This window comes from Apis florea, unplaced genomic scaffold (genome assembly GCF_048593485.1).
Source record: "Apis florea isolate Af1SG1 unplaced genomic scaffold, ASM4859348v1 contig_1789_pilon, whole genome shotgun sequence".
NCBI classification, from domain to species: Eukaryota; Metazoa; Arthropoda; class Insecta; order Hymenoptera; family Apidae; genus Apis; species Apis florea.
Window position 1 is genome coordinate 633157 of NW_028256481.1, and position 15660 is coordinate 648816.

At 21.4% G+C, this 15660-nt stretch overlaps 3 protein-coding genes across 7 annotated transcripts; 1 reads left to right on the plus strand and 2 right to left on the minus strand.

Moving 5' to 3' along the window:
* Nucleotides 1–134: 134 nt before the first annotated feature.
* On the minus strand, nucleotides 135–3296 carry kra (basic leucine zipper and W2 domain-containing protein kra). Its single transcript, XM_012489689.3, has 8 exons — nucleotides 3033–3296; nucleotides 2414–2485; nucleotides 2043–2323; nucleotides 1637–1941; nucleotides 1229–1472; nucleotides 927–1146; nucleotides 673–834; nucleotides 135–580 (listed from the first exon to the last, which is right to left on the minus strand). Exons 2-7 carry the CDS (start codon nucleotides 2472–2474, stop codon nucleotides 683–685), a joined length of 1263 nt encoding a protein of 420 aa, XP_012345143.1. The 5' UTR covers nucleotides 2475–2485; nucleotides 3033–3296; the 3' UTR covers nucleotides 135–580; nucleotides 673–682.
* Nucleotides 3297–4950: 1654 nt separating this feature from the next.
* On the minus strand, nucleotides 4951–11508 carry Ide (Insulin degrading metalloproteinase). Of its 4 annotated transcripts, none has more exons than XM_012489688.3 (14): nucleotides 11373–11508; nucleotides 10462–10658; nucleotides 9848–10348; nucleotides 9459–9661; nucleotides 9124–9372; nucleotides 8423–8815; nucleotides 8237–8346; nucleotides 7265–7409; nucleotides 7079–7189; nucleotides 6865–6985; nucleotides 6375–6581; nucleotides 5861–6153; nucleotides 5585–5794; nucleotides 4951–5508 (listed from the first exon to the last, which is right to left on the minus strand). In XM_012489688.3, the coding sequence occupies exons 1-14, from the start codon at nucleotides 11438–11440 to the stop codon at nucleotides 5260–5262; spliced, it is 3057 nt and encodes a 1018-aa protein (XP_012345142.3). In that variant the 5' UTR covers nucleotides 11441–11508; the 3' UTR covers nucleotides 4951–5259. The 4 variants fall into 4 exon arrangements, with proteins under 4 accessions (XP_012345142.3, XP_086767463.1, XP_086767458.1 ...); XM_086911337.1 differs by lacking the exon at nucleotides 11373–11508 and adding an exon at nucleotides 11068–11364; XM_086911332.1 differs by lacking the exon at nucleotides 11373–11508 and adding an exon at nucleotides 11140–11362.
* Smu1 (Smu1 spliceosomal factor) lies at nucleotides 11174–14516 on the plus strand. 2 transcript variants are annotated; one of them, XM_086911341.1, is made up of 8 exons: nucleotides 11174–11516; nucleotides 12245–12311; nucleotides 12421–12564; nucleotides 12646–12760; nucleotides 12938–13580; nucleotides 13655–13756; nucleotides 13835–14171; nucleotides 14243–14516. In XM_086911341.1, the coding sequence occupies exons 4-8, from the start codon at nucleotides 12715–12717 to the stop codon at nucleotides 14339–14341; spliced, it is 1227 nt and encodes a 408-aa protein (XP_086767467.1). In that variant the 5' UTR covers nucleotides 11174–11516; nucleotides 12245–12311; nucleotides 12421–12564; nucleotides 12646–12714; the 3' UTR covers nucleotides 14342–14516. The 2 variants fall into 2 exon arrangements, with proteins under 2 accessions (XP_086767467.1, XP_003696175.1); XM_003696127.4 differs by lacking the exon at nucleotides 11174–11516 and adding an exon at nucleotides 11733–12165.
* Nucleotides 14517–15660: the final 1144 nt, after the last annotated feature.

Consider the following 15660-nt stretch of genomic DNA (forward strand, 5'->3'; position numbering starts at 1 on the left):
GTCAATTAATTTTAAATATATTTTACAATTTCAAATTATTTTATGTATTATATAATTATACATTTTAAATATTTATAACATTATAAATTACTATTATATAGGAAATTAAATAGGATTTATAGAAAATTCAAATATTAAACACCACCTGACAATATATTTTCTAAAAACTAGTACAATATTATCATACAAAGAATGTGGGTTTGAAAATTATACGTACACAGGGGTAAAGATCTTTTCTTCATTAACTTGTTATTCTGTATATATTTTGTAGCGGTGTTATAAAAATGTAACACAAAATATTTTTTCTTAAAGTAATACAATTTAAAGACACTGTCAATTTACAATCTCCTTTGCTAATTAGATGATAATGTTTTTTATTCATTAATGATTAAAAAACTGTATATACTTGTCTTGATATAGTATGTCTCAGAATGATACAAACTTTATTTTTTCAAAATTTTCATTTATCAGTGCAATCCAATTTCAGTTCATATTTTGATCCATTTTAAAAATTTTGGATAAAATCCAAATATATATATATATATTTTTTTTTTTTTTTGATAATGAAGCTTATATTATTCTGAAATAATATAAATAATAATGTAATAATAAAAATAATATAAAGTTGAAAACTTTAGCTTAAAAAAGCTGTAAAATATTGATTAAACATACTTTTGTGTTTTTAATCTTCTTCTTCTCCTGATTCAGATTCTTCTTCTGCATTTTGTAACCACTCAACGAATTTTTTCATTTGATCTAAAAACATCATTTTTCCTTTAACAGAATGGCCTTCCTTATACCATTTCAAAATTACTTCTTCCGATATTACATCCGCTAAAATGAAAAGATTAGATATTAGATAAAAAGATGAAACAAATAGAAATCATTTATAAATCTACTATACGTTTAATATTATACAAACATACTTTTATAAAATAGTAAAACAATTTTTTGGAAGACTTTCATAAAGTTCATATTCTCATAACAAAATTCCTGGACCTTGAGAATAAGCGCATGCTCAGATCTGGCAGTGGTTGTAAAAGCATCAAACAGTAGAGTGTATACTTTTAAATGTTTCAGTGCTTGGTCAGCCACTAATTCTTCTTTTTTATTCCATTCAGCTTGACCCATAACTACAAGCCAAATCTAAAAACAATTTTTATTGTAATATTGTAACATAATATAATGTAATATAATATAATGATACTAGTCATAAAAATACGATTACCAGGCCAATAACTTCATGTTCAGGAATACCACTCTTTTGTGCCATTTCTTTGAGATCAAGTATAATATCTTTTAAAGGACGATTATCAGCCAAATCATCCAATAATAGTTGTTGCAAGTCTCGTTTTGCTTCTTGACTTGCTTGAGCTTTATGTAATTTTACAATGTCTGCAAGACCAACAGCTTCAAATACAGATCGAAAATACTCTTCGGTTCGTTTATTAGGCGGCACAAATTCCATTAACCTATTGATTAGTATTGAAAAAAAAAAAAAATAAAATAAAAAATAAAAAATAAAAAAAATAAAAAAAAATAAAAATAAAAAAAAATAAGAATAAAACAAAAAATCAATAGATATAAAAGAGTATAGATATAACAATAGATTTTAGAATATGAAATTTTCTCATACCTTCCTTCAATATTGCCTTTTTTCAATGCAGTCATTAAACTTGATAGACCTTTTTCCTGTCTCCAAGTGACAAAAACTTCTAATAGAAAGTCTAATGCTAAGTTGTCTTTAACCAGATGTTCATTAATTAAAACTGATAAAACAGTAGGTGGAACAGAACCATTAGATATCCATAGAGCTGTCATTCTAGCTAATTTTATTCTTTCTTTAGGAGTAAAACCTTTCATAAAAACCAATACTTTTTTCATTTCTTCTTCAAACATTTTTTCCAGATATTTATAACGTCTCATAAGCTTGATAAAAACCTATAAATAATATTATTTCCAAAATTATATTAAATATTGTATAATGAAAATCTTACAGAAAAATATTTTTTTTAAATATATCATAGAATAATATATATTACTTGTTCAAAATTTCGCATAGATTCCATATCTTCTGGTTGTTCAAAAACACAAGCAGTAGTTTTAACTGGTTTATCACCATCTTGAGCAATAGAACCGCCTGGAACCAAAAGTCCACCAGCTATTAAGATGTCAAATAAGTCCTCCCCATATCGGCGGTAATCTAATTTAGAGCCAGCTGCGTCCAAGTACTTTGAAATTGCATCTAAGTCGTTACCAGCCTTTTCCAAACCAAGCAAAATCGCATCTCGAAATCCCATTGGGTCATATTTTTCTTTTTCATCTAAAACATTATTTTTATAATTTTCATTATATACCATGATTATGATAATTATATCTATATGATAATTATAAGACATTTTTAAAAACATACCTCTTTTTCTGGTCTTTATGCGTTGACCTGATAATATTGGTTTTTCTATTTTTTGACTCATACAATACCTTTCTGGAAAAATAGAAATTTCAATAAATATGTTCTAAAACTTTTCAATTTTCTTGTAAATTAAAAAAAGTTAATATATTTATAATATTCTTTGCCTTATGTTAACATTTAAATACTAACATTTAACATAAATTTTAAAAATTATTATAATTGTTTAAATAAAATTGCTTTCATATTTATTAAAAATATTTATATTTTAAGATATAAATTTAATAAGGTTAAAAAAGAAACTATAATGCAACCATAATGAGCTGGCATTTGACTTTAAATCTGTTGGCACTTCTTTGACAAATGGCGACTTTCATTAAATATATTCTATTACGTCAAGATTCCTACTTATAAATTAACTTTATAAAATTATTAGCATTCTCAAATATACGTTAAAAAATATATATTTTAAATAATTTATCATTTCTAAAATTAAGGTCATACAAGGAAACCGCTATGGCTGAAATTTATAAAAAAGTTGAACCTTTTATAAAGATCAGGTTATCTTATAAATGAACAAATATTATTTAAGTTTTTTAAAAACTTTTATTTCTTAACTTACTTAGATGCACGTCCAACTGTAGAACTACCCCTTTTCAGGTGTATAAGGGCGATACGAAATATCTCAAAGAGGATTTTGAGCACTTGAGATCAGCGAAACCGAAGAGAATCAACTTGAAGAGAAGCCACAATTGACAAGGAATAGATAGGATACTCGAATTTGCATTTCGAGCGTTTTTAACGCCATCTAAACAATTCAAAATGCAGTATTAAAACTAAAATTTGTAATTTGACATCTATTAAGAAAAAGAATATAACGACATCTATTTTAATAATATATTTATTAAGAATAGTGGTATAGATGTCAATACTCAATATTTAATTTAATATATGTTCATATTGTACAATATATTTAAAATAAATAAATAAATATATGTATATATTTAATAAAGCGCTAACATGTTTTTATTCTCGTTTACAAAGAAGTTTTTCAAGCGTATTTGTTTTAATATAAATTAAAATAAAATAAAATTATGATATTGACAAATAAACAAAAAGAGTTTTATTAATTTTTTCTTTAAGTAATGATATTATAAATGATGTACTAAATAAATTAAATGTTATTATTAAAATATAAATAATATTGTAAATAAATAGTAAAATACATTATGCAAGACATTTATATTTATGGAAAATTAAAACTATTTCTGACTTTTATATTAAGAAAAGCTAATTTCTAATAAAATTTTTTCTTCACTTATAAATATGAATTATTTTTTTATATCGAATGTAATTATATATATTATTATTAGACATTATATATAAAACAACATGCATACATGAACTAGAGATATTGAAAAATATGTAAGAAAAATATAAAAAGTATATGCTAAAGAAATAAAAATATATACGAAAGAAAAGAAAAGAATAAATAAAAAACAATAGTATGTAAATAATTTTTTCTCCAAAAAATTTAAAATAAAATATTGAAAATATTTTATAATCTATCCAATGAAATATTTTTATGATTTAGATGAAAACAAGGCAGCTTTATAATTCTGAAATATAAATAGGTAATTACTTTTCTTAACATTAATTTATTTATGAAATTATTCTTTATTAATGTAAATATATTTTTTTAATTATTTATGACAAAAATTGATAAATAAAATCTATTTTTACAAAAATAAGCAATCTATTATAACAATTGGATTAGTAACTAATATTGTGTTGGATTATTTAGTAAATATTATTAGTATCAACTGAATGTCATGTATAATCGATTTGAATAATTTTCAAACATCTTAGGAATTTCATGATATATTTTATTTGAATTTAGATATGATTGTATTGATAATTTAGTTAAAATCGCAAAATATATATTTTGATTTATTTATATTTAGTCTAATAGAAGAAATTTTAATTATGTTGCTAAGCAAAATTTTTATACAAAACGAAATGACATTATGTGAAACTGTACAGAAATTATCTTTAACATTTTAAATGTGATTAAAGATTTTTAAGATATTTTTTTAATATGTTTATTATTATTATTTTTTTTGAATGAAATTGAATAGTCTAAAATTAAAATTAATAAATAAATATATATAGTTCAACTTGTTATTTATGATGCTGGACTTATTTTGATTGGAAAAATTTTGCCAATATGTTAAACAAATCTTTATATAGGAAGAAATAAAAAAATTGAACTATCATAATATATTTGTTTATTATTAACGTGCTAATTTTTAATCAGTTAACTCAATTTTTATTACATTTTTTTTTTTAATAATCTATTGAACTAATAAAAATTGAGATATAACATTTTTAAAATAGTGATTGCTCCAGATGTAGATTCTAATTAAATCTTAAAATAATATAAGAATTATTCATATAGAAATTTTAATATATAATAAAACAATTTAAATTTATTCTATTTTTTTCTTAATGCATTAAATACACAATTGTAAATGCTAATATATTATTGATATATTATATTTATTTATAGATTTATATAGAAATAAATAAAGTACATATGTAACTTCATTATATGTTTGACATATTTTTTATTATTATATTTAACATTTCCATTTAATGTACTTACTACTTTTTTTATTTTTCTATTTATTAATATTTATAAAATTAATATCTTCAAAAAATTGTTTAATATTTTAAACAATTTTGTTTATGTAACAGAGTTATGTTAGAATTATTTATTTATTTGATATTCACTACAATCTCCTGATAGAATGACATGATTAAACACATATTCACAATTATTAAGCTGGTCATAATTTTGACGAATGTACTCCTTTCCTTGGTACATCAGTAAATGGTTTTGGCAATGAATATAAATTCTGACTAATTTTAAAAGACAAAATATCATCAATTTTTTTATATTCAATAGTATTTATTTCATTTGATTGCTCAGTATTTTTATTGGCTTCCACTACTTTTTCATTGTTTGAATTTTGATTTTTTAATGTAGAAATTACATGTACTGATAATTTACGTTGAATATCGTTTCGAAGTATGTTCTACAAATGTAAAAAATGAAAAATTTAATTTATATTACGATTTATTTAAATAATAATAATAATATTAGATACGTACTTTATAAAACTCTAATATTTGTTCTTTTGTTATAGTTCTTAAATATGCAACTTCAATATTTGCTCGATCAAAATTATATTGTTGTGATACAATTTCATTCCAAAATATTGAAGATAAAGTGGTCATTTGTTTAGGTTTTTCAAGTCGTCGTATTGCTAATGATTCTTTATGTGCATTAAATTCTTCTTCTGTCATAGATGATATATTTTGCTGAAATATATTAAGTTTGAATGCAAATTCTGAATATTTAGTAATGTTTAAAATTTAATTACTAACCAACATAGAATTTAAAAATGTATGAATTCTTTGTTCAACATATTTAGGATGTCTATCACTTTGAACTATAATTCTTAAACCTTGTGCACCATTTGTTCTTCGAACTCCACTAAATACTATATATCCCAATTGTTCTTTAGTTCTTAATGTAGTAAAGCAAGGTTCTGATAAAATCTGTGCTAAAAGTTCTAGCAACATATTTGATTCTGTTGATTGTAAACCAGTTTGGCAGTAAATTTGTGTACATGAACTGCTATGATATTTAGTTTGCACTTCAAATAAAAAATGACAACCTAGGAAAAATATTTTTCTTAAAACAGAAAAACTATTATAAATAATTAAAATACATAAATAATATATAGAATAATATAATTTAATGTAATATAAAAAATATAGATATAATATGTCTATAAAGATTAATTTTTTATGAGAATTTTGATATATTTAAATTTATGATAAATTTTGATACAAATATTATTTTAAAACTTTTAATATAAAAAGATTAAGTACTTACCATCTTCTAATTTGATTTCACGATGTAAAATTAATTGTCTAGATAAAAGTGGAATTATATGAGGAATTGCATTTGATAATTTTGATTCTATCAGTCTTGCTGTTTCTATAGCTTCTGACATTGTCATATTACCATGTATTAAACATTCCATATGTATTTTACTTAAAAATTGTGGAATAAAACTTTCAACTTTTTCAACAGTTAAATCTAGATATAAATATAATAAATAAAAATTTTAATAATATTTTTATCTTAAATTACTAAAAATATTTTGACTATATAATATTAATAATATTAATTCTATATAATATTAAATATTAAAATATATTGTGCAATACTATATATATTATATTAATTATAATATTATATTAATAATATTATATTATAAATGAGATAATAGTTAAAATATAATTTTTTTAATTTATAATAAATATTTTTTATTTATGTATCTATTTATTAACTAAAATAGCTAGATGTTTTACAAACTTACAAGACAAGGCATTTAATAATTCATCCTTCATCCAAATTTGTTCTGACAATAATACAGCAAGATAATAAACTGCATGCTGATATGGTTGTTCAGCTTTATAATTTTTTAAACTTCTAGAATACTAAAATTCATAAAAATTAATATGAAAATCAATAATAAATATAATAATATATAAAATATATAATACAAAAAAAATTAATAATAAAAAAATTACATTTTCTTTCCAAATTGCAAATCTTTTTCGATCAACTTTAAAATTAAGCATTTTATCTATAATTTTATCTAGTAAAACACGTTGTTTATCATCATAGCCAACAATTCCCAACTAAAAATATATAAAAATACAATTATATTATAATATACAATTGTATAATAAAATATTTAATCAGGATTTACTCACTGTCATCCCATATTTACTATTAGTAAGTTCCCATTTAAGACCAACTATATCAGCAGCATATGCAAATTCATTTAAAGCATCACGAAATAATAATACAAATATGTATGTTAGATTATAACTAAGAGGATCCAAATATGCTAGTGGACTGTAAACAAAATATTAAGCAATTTTATAATATATTTAATATAAATATGAATTAAATTATATCATATGATAAATGATATAAAATTATATATGTATTTAGTATAAAGAGTTTTCTTAGTCTAATAAAATAGTATTAGTGAAAATTGACTACCATTTGAAAAAGCATAAATTTACATTATATAAATATTTTAAATAAATAAATAATTAGTTTTTGATGGCAAAATATAATTCTTTATATTTTAATATATATATATATATATATATATATGTATATATATATATATATATATATATACATATATATATATATATATATATACAATATATATATATATATATATATATATATATATATATATATATATATATATATATATATTTAGACTTGTATAGTTATTGGAATAATTAATAAACTTTATCTATGCAATCTTGTAACAAAAAATAATAATTTTATTATTAATTTAAGAATTTAAAAAATTTAAGAATTCATTTCAATAGATATTAATTCATTCTCAAAATTAATTATATAATTACTTTATACATTTTTTATGTATAATATGATAATACGTATAATACATAATCAGAAAGTTCATACTTTTTTAATTCAGTAATGCAATTATATTAAAATTGCTTTTACACATACATATGTATATATAAAAGCTATATCATCTTGAAAGAAATATGACAAACATTGTTGTTAACTTCATCAGAGATAAAATAATCAGGATCAGTGTATCATTCAACTTCTAACTATAATGCATATAAAACATTGAAATATTTTTAATTATTACAAATTTACAGAATTTTATTTTTTTTAAATATTTTTACCTGACAAAATCAAGAAATAAATTAGCCTTGGGTATAAGAAATTCTTCATCTTGCTTAAACCATAATCTTATTAACGAAGTATCTTCAATAATAACTGGAAATTTGGATGTCTACATATAATAAAAACAAAATTTATTATATATATACATATAAAAATACATAAAAAATAAATAAATGTTTATTTACTTTTTCTCCTATTGGTTTTATATCAAATTTTTCTGGTATAAACTCATTCTTTGGTGGTAATTTTAAATCTGGGTTTAAACCAGCATTAATCCATTTATTTATAATATCTTGTGATATCTTTTCTTTTTTAAATTTAACACCATACCATTTTTCGGTTTCATTAGCTATATTTTCAAATAACTTTCCAACTATATGAATTCTAACGTTTTCTGGTTTCAAAAATTCCATTATACATTTAATTAAATCTGGTTTCCATTGTAGAAAAAGATGTTCTACTATTAAAATGTCTTCTATTGGATAATCATATAATATTTGTGCTAAACCACTGACATAATCACAAGGATAACTTTTTTCTTTAAATCGGAAATTTATATTTGCTACATCTTTATATTCCTTTAAAACAAAATAGTTATTTGATTAAATATAATTTTATCTTTACAATTAACACTTCACCAATGAAATGCATAATTTTTTAACAAATACTTAAGATTATTTCTTAATATATTATATAATTATATTAATTTTATAATATATAATATATATAATTAATATAATACATATATATATTATAAATTAAATTATCATATTTTTAAATTTTTATTAAATATTTATTAAATATAGGAATATTAGTCCTTAATGATGAAGTGTTAAAATTTAAGTGTCTATATTAATTATATAATAATTAATTTATGAATAATTACATTGTAAATCCATTCAATTGGCTCATTTTTTTTTAACATATTAATATATTGGAAGGTTAATAGAACAATATCATCAATATGTTGAATACCTTCTTCTGTTAAATCAACGAAAACAACAAAGAAGCTAAAACCTCTCGCACCTAATCGTTTACCTGATCCTAATGAATTACACCATCCTTTTGCTTTCAATAAAGATAAGAGTGATCCTGCACCTTCATGTCCTAATAAATGTGAAATGTAATGTGCAGGCTAAAAAAAATAAAGTGAATATATTTTTATTGTATAAAAGAGAAAAACAATTTAATATGTTAAGAAATAACGTAAACAGTTATTACCGCCGATTTGTAATGTTCTCGTAAATCAGGTATAGGAAATATAATATACAAACTTCTAATGTCTTTTATTGGAACAATATACCACTTGTGTTGGAAGTGTTGTTCATTAAAAGGATGTTTTGGCCAAGTAGGTACTGGAATTTCTTTATTTTTCACTTTAGAAAATAACTCTACTACCATTTTTTCAAGTTCATTTAAATTCTCTGAAAATAAGTATTAATTTATAATTAATTTTTTATTTAAAGTTTTTATTTCATGTAATATAAAACATAATTAATTATAAATATTAAATATATTAAATATATAATTAAATATAGAATATATAAAAAAAATTATAATTTTAAAAATTAATTGATTAAGTAAATAAATAAATAAAATATTTGATTTACCTTTGCCAAGTACACATAATGCCATGATGTTAGAAGAATAAAATTTATTATGAAATTCAAGTAATTTTTCTCTTACATTTATTCCTTTTTGTTTTGGAATTACATCTAAGGTTTCCTTATTTCCAGTAGCAAACCTTGAAAAAGGATGATTTGGATCAGCAGATGATTTTTCTAATTGATCAAGGCGCCATGTGTCATTTGCTATATTTTTCTCACATTCCAAATGAATAGCATTTAATTCTAAATCAGTTAAAGCTTCTGTAAAAAGTGGTGCAATAAAAAATTGTGCAAAACGATCTAATGCACCTCTCAATTTTTCTGCATGTACATCAAAATAATAAAGTGTATGATCCATATGTGTTGATGCATTATATGAACCACCATTTTGTGATAAATATTTATTATAATCATTTTTTTCTGGATATTTTTCCGTTCCTAAGAATAACATATGTTCACAAAAATGTGCTAAACCTAGTAAATCATCTGGTTCACTTAAATAACCTATAAAAATATGTAATATAAAGATATAAAATTTATTATATTAATAATTATATAATTATATTTTATTATACTTTAAAATTAATATATATAATTATATAATTATTTGATTTTACCAATATTCACATTCAATGCTGCGGCACTTTTATCAGTTGTATGATCACTAATCAATAAAACTTTCATTTTATTATTAAGTAATAAACCTCTGTATTCTCTTTTATCATTTGGTGATTTAATTATGTTATTATATTGTTTTTCTATAAAATTATTGGCCATATTGTTGGCAGTTATTTTCATATTATATGATTTATATCTGAAAAAAAATAGGAATATATAAAATATAAATAATTCTTAATATTATTTGACAATAATAATTACTCAAAAAATAAAATTCCTTTTTATAATATAAATACTAAAATTAAATGATTTTTCTTTTTCTTTAATGACAAAAAATATAATGATATTATTACAAATATTAATACAATATTCATTTTCCTAAAAATTATTGTTAACACATTGAATATATAAATATTTAATAATTCTACTTACAATCTTGTATCTTGCAATTTTGTTTTATAACATTAAAATCTTTTTACTTAAATTTTACAATTTTGTTCTATCTCAATTAATTAAAAAAGAATTTTTTTTAATAATAAGGTTATTGTACGTGTTATAATAATAGCGCAATTTTTTAATGATCGATAATACAATAATGTACGTACTATAAAAAATATTGCACGAAATGATAAGACGTACTGTTAGGTTAGAATAAATATAAAATTACAGTAACGCACAATTATATACTGCACATTATAATTTCTTGATATCGGAAAGTAATTTTAATATTTTGAAATGCATTGTGTACTTGTATTAAGATATTTATGATAATATACATAAACTTTAAATTTATTGAATACTAAGTAATAAATATATTCTTTCTATTGTTTCACAAATTAGTAAAGATTTCATTCAGATAGATCATGATCGAATTGTACTATGTAATGTTTCATCAAGAATACATGCATACCTGTAAACAAAGAAAGAATGGGTTGGTTCATAAAAAATACGAAATTTAAATATATGTGTTAAAACCATTATTCTTTGTAAATTATTCTCCAAAAATTAAAATTTATTTAATCTTGTTATCATGATTAGTGTATAATGTTTTGAAGTAAGTTGCAATGAATTTCTATAGTTAATTTTTATTTTATAATAATATAATAAGAATTAAAACCATTTACAAGAAAATATTTATAATTAATATTGAAAAATATGGAATATTTGTAATAATAATTGTATTTTTAATTAATAATAATTTAAATAATTTTGATTTTTACAATTATGTAATATAAACTCTTATATATATATATGTATATATAGTATATATATATAAAATAGAGTACGTCATATACAAATCTTTTTATATATTCGTATACAATTTTTAAACTATATAAATTATAAACTATAATATAATAAATTATAAGTATACAATATAATCTTTAATATGAATATTATAGCAATATTATAGGAAATTTGATATATAAAGATATTTAAACTATTGTAAAAATTTTATATATATATTACATGATATATAGATATTTTAAAATTGTTGAATAAGTAATCTAGTTTTTTTTCAGTTTATTTAAATTTAGTGATAAAAGTTGGAAACAACTATTTATAATTGTAATTTAATAGTGGTAACACTGTATCAAGCATAATATTATTCGTGATTGTCATTCTTTGTTAAGTAGAAATATTATTTTCTTGTATATTATTTTTAAAATATTGTAAAAAATGTCAATTGAAATTGAATCTGCAGAGTAATTATTTTATATGTAATATTTATAATAAGATTTTTATATTTGTTCTTATTATCTATATTTTATTGTTTGATTTTAGTGTAATTCGTTTAATACAACAATATCTAAAAGAGTCGAATCTTGTCAAAACATTACAAACATTGCAGGTATTTATTTATTATTTTTATATATATTTTCTTGAATGAATAGTTATTATAAATCAACTTTTTTGATGAATTGAAAAAGAATACAAGTAAAATTATATAATATTTATAGGAAGAAACAGGTGTATCATTGAATACAGTAGATAGTGTAGATGGTTTTGTAGCAGATATAAATAATGGGCATTGGGATACAGTATTGAAGGCAATACAATCATTAAAATTACCAGATAAAAAACTCATTGATTTATATGAACAGGTTTGTCATTTATTATATATGTAAATTTTTTATACTTTTTATAATTATAATAATTTATTTGATATTTATAATAATCCATAGGTTGTGCTAGAATTAATTGAATTACGAGAATTAGGAGCAGCTCGATCATTATTGCGACAAACAGATCCTATGATTATGATGAAACAACAAGAACCCGAAAGATACATACATTTAGGTATAGTAAATAATGAAGATAATAATTTTACTTATTTTAATATTACATAATTAAGATATTGTATAAATTAATTGTTATATTATTATATAGAAGTGATTTTATAATATTTATGATTTAATTTTATTTTATTTTTATTTACTTAGTTTTAATATTATATTTTCATTTTTTATGTTGTAGAAAATTTACTTGCACGTTCATATTTTGATCCACGTGAAGCATATCCAGATGGAAGTACAAAGGAAAAACGAAGAGCTTATATAGCTACAGCTCTTGCTGGTGAAGTATCAGTTGTGCCATCAAGTAGATTACTTGCATTATTAGGACAAGCATTAAAATGGCAACAACATCAAGGTTTACTTCCACCTGGTACTACAATAGATTTGTTTAGAGGAAAAGCAGCAGTACGAGATCAAGAAGATGAAAAGTATCCCACTCAACTTTCAAAACAAATTAAATTTGGTCAAAAATCTCATGTAGAATGTGCAAGATTTTCACCAGATGGTCAATATTTAGTTACTGGTTCTGTTGATGGATTTATCGAAGTATGGAATTTCACAACTGGTAAAATCAGAAAAGATTTAAAATATCAAGCTCAAGATAATTTTATGATGATGGAGCAAGCTGTGTTATCAATGGCTTTTAGTCGTGATAGTGAAATGTTAGCTGGTGGTGGGCAAGATGGCAAAATAAAAGTATGGAGAGTTCAAAGTGGACAATGTTTAAGAAGATTTGAAAAAGCCCATTCAAAAGGTGTTACATGCCTTCAATTTAGTAGAGATAACAGTCAAATTTTATCCGCATCATTTGATACTACTATAAGGTATATAACATATTGAAGTGAAAATTTATTTTTAACATTAACACAATGATTTATATTTTATAATTGTAATATAGGATACATGGACTTAAATCTGGAAAAACATTAAAAGAATTTCGTGGGCATGCTTCTTTTGTAAATGAAGTAGTATTTGCACCAGATGGACATAATTTAATAAGGTATAATATCAATTTTAATATTTCAATTAATTGAGTTTTATGAAGTAATCATTAAATTTTTTCATTTATATTAATTAGTGCATCGTCAGATGGAACTGTAAAAGTTTGGAGTTTGAAAACAACAGAATGCATAGGTACATACAAATCTTTAGGAGCTGCAGATTTAACTGTTAATAGCATTCATCTTCTTCCTCGAAATCCGGAACATTTTGTAGTGTGTAATCGTTCAAATACAGTAGTAATTATGAATATGCAAGGACAAATAGTGAGATCATTCTCTAGTGGAAAACGAGAGGGAGGTGACTTTGTGTGTACTGTTGTAAGTCCACGTGGTGAATTTATTTATTGTGTTGGTGAAGATCTTGTGCTTTATTGTTTTTCTACATCATCAGGAAAACTTGAAAGAACTCTTAATGTAAGTTCGTTCACTTTGATAATTTATTTTTATACCATATATTTATTGATATTATTATTTTCACATTTCAGATACATGAAAAAGATGTTATAGGTTTAACACATCATCCACATCAAAACCTTTTATGTTCTTATAGTGAAGATGGCCTTTTGAAATTATGGAAACCATAAAATCAAATACTGTACTTTAAACAATATTTTCCAATTCTAATGAACTTTAATTGTATTATACAATTGTTATACATCTTTTATCCTTTTCGGAAATAAGGATAAAGATATTCATTTTTCTAAAATTAGTTTTTAGTTGCGCTTTATACTGTAATATAATAAAAATATATTACATACATATAATATAGTTTTTATTAAAGATAATATTATATATTTATAATTTAATAAATTTAAAATTTTAAACATTTATTATTCCAATTCTTTTGAATATGCTTATATATGATATAAATATATAATTTATGTATATTTATGGTATAAAAATATAAAAATTAAATGAATTTTGTTAAGATTTTTAATAGATAAAAATAAAATTAATCATGTATCAAAATCGTTTTTGAGTATATTTTTGTAGAACAAATATTAAGTACTATTTGTAGACGAGTAGAGAAAATAATAGGACAAAAATAGAAATAAAGTAAAAATATTAAAATCAGCACTATCTCGAGAGTATCACGAATACAGAGAGAAAATACAAAAAAAAAAAAAAAAAAATGAAAAAAAAATATAGATAGGATAAGAATTAACAATTAGCGCCATTTTTAAATATTATAAAAAAATATCTTTTTAAAAGTATTTGTGAGATAGCGCTTATTTCCAATTCTTATTCTATCTTATTCTATTTTTAAAGATTTCTTTAATATTCAGGAGATGGCGCTAATTGTTAATTCTTATCCTCTTTCTATCCTTCTCTCACTATTTTCTGTCCTTTTTTTATATGTTTCATTTGCGGCAACCTAGAGATGGCGCTGATTTCAATATTTTTATCTTATCTCTGTCCTTCTTTTTATTTACTCCTACTATTTATTCTCCTTGTCTATATTTGCGCATAGAGTATAAATAAGATACGGGATGTCAATCGAATACAATTCTATTATTTTTAAAATTATAATGCTTTAATTTTTAATAAAAAAAAAAAAAAATATGAATTACATTTTTGATTTTACAATGTATTTCTAGAATGATTTCGTAAAATATAACGATACGAATGTTTTCATACAAGGATAATGTTCGGTGACAATAGCAAGATTTAACTAAATAATTATTTCATTATTAATTTTAATTATTATTAAAACTATAATTTTATTTTAAATCATATCAATTATATCGTTAAAATAAAAACAAAAATAGAGATCCAATGTTTAGAAATAAATAAGACAAATGGAACAAAAAAATATTATTCCGTGTAATGGATAAATTGACTTCTTGATTTATCATTTCTAGAAAATATAATTCTAATATATAAAAAAAATTAAAAGTCTGAT

What these genes read in the sequence shown, in the direction of transcription:
- Ide (XM_012489688.3), bottom strand. Translation starts at nt 11,440, where the DNA reads ATGGTTTTAACACATATATTTAAATTTCGTATTTTTTATGAACCAACC. An exon ending in TTATTTCTTGATTTTGTCAG is followed by an intron (nt 7,410 to 8,236) that starts GTAAAAATATTT and finishes TTTTGTTTACAG; the next exon opens with TCCACTAGCATATTTGGATC. An exon ending in ATAGTAAATATGGGATGACA is followed by an intron (nt 7,190 to 7,264) that starts GTGAGTAAATCC and finishes ATATATTTTTAG; the next exon opens with TTGGGAATTGTTGGCTATGA.
- Smu1 (XM_003696127.4), top strand. Translation starts at nt 12,140, where the DNA reads ATGTCAATTGAAATTGAATCTGCAGA. An exon ending in ATTGAAATTGAATCTGCAGA is followed by an intron (nt 12,166 to 12,244) that starts GTAATTATTTTA and finishes GTTTGATTTTAG; the next exon opens with TGTAATTCGTTTAATACAAC. An exon ending in TCATTGATTTATATGAACAG is followed by an intron (nt 12,565 to 12,645) that starts GTTTGTCATTTA and finishes AATAATCCATAG; the next exon opens with GTTGTGCTAGAATTAATTGA.
- kra (XM_012489689.3), bottom strand. Translation starts at nt 2,474, where the DNA reads ATGAGTCAAAAAATAGAAAAACCAATATTATCAGGTCAACGCATAAAG. An exon ending in AACATGAAGTTATTGGCCTG is followed by an intron (nt 1,147 to 1,228) that starts GTAATCGTATTT and finishes AATTGTTTTTAG; the next exon opens with ATTTGGCTTGTAGTTATGGG. An exon ending in TGTTTTACTATTTTATAAAA is followed by an intron (nt 835 to 926) that starts GTATGTTTGTAT and finishes TTTTCATTTTAG; the next exon opens with CGGATGTAATATCGGAAGAA.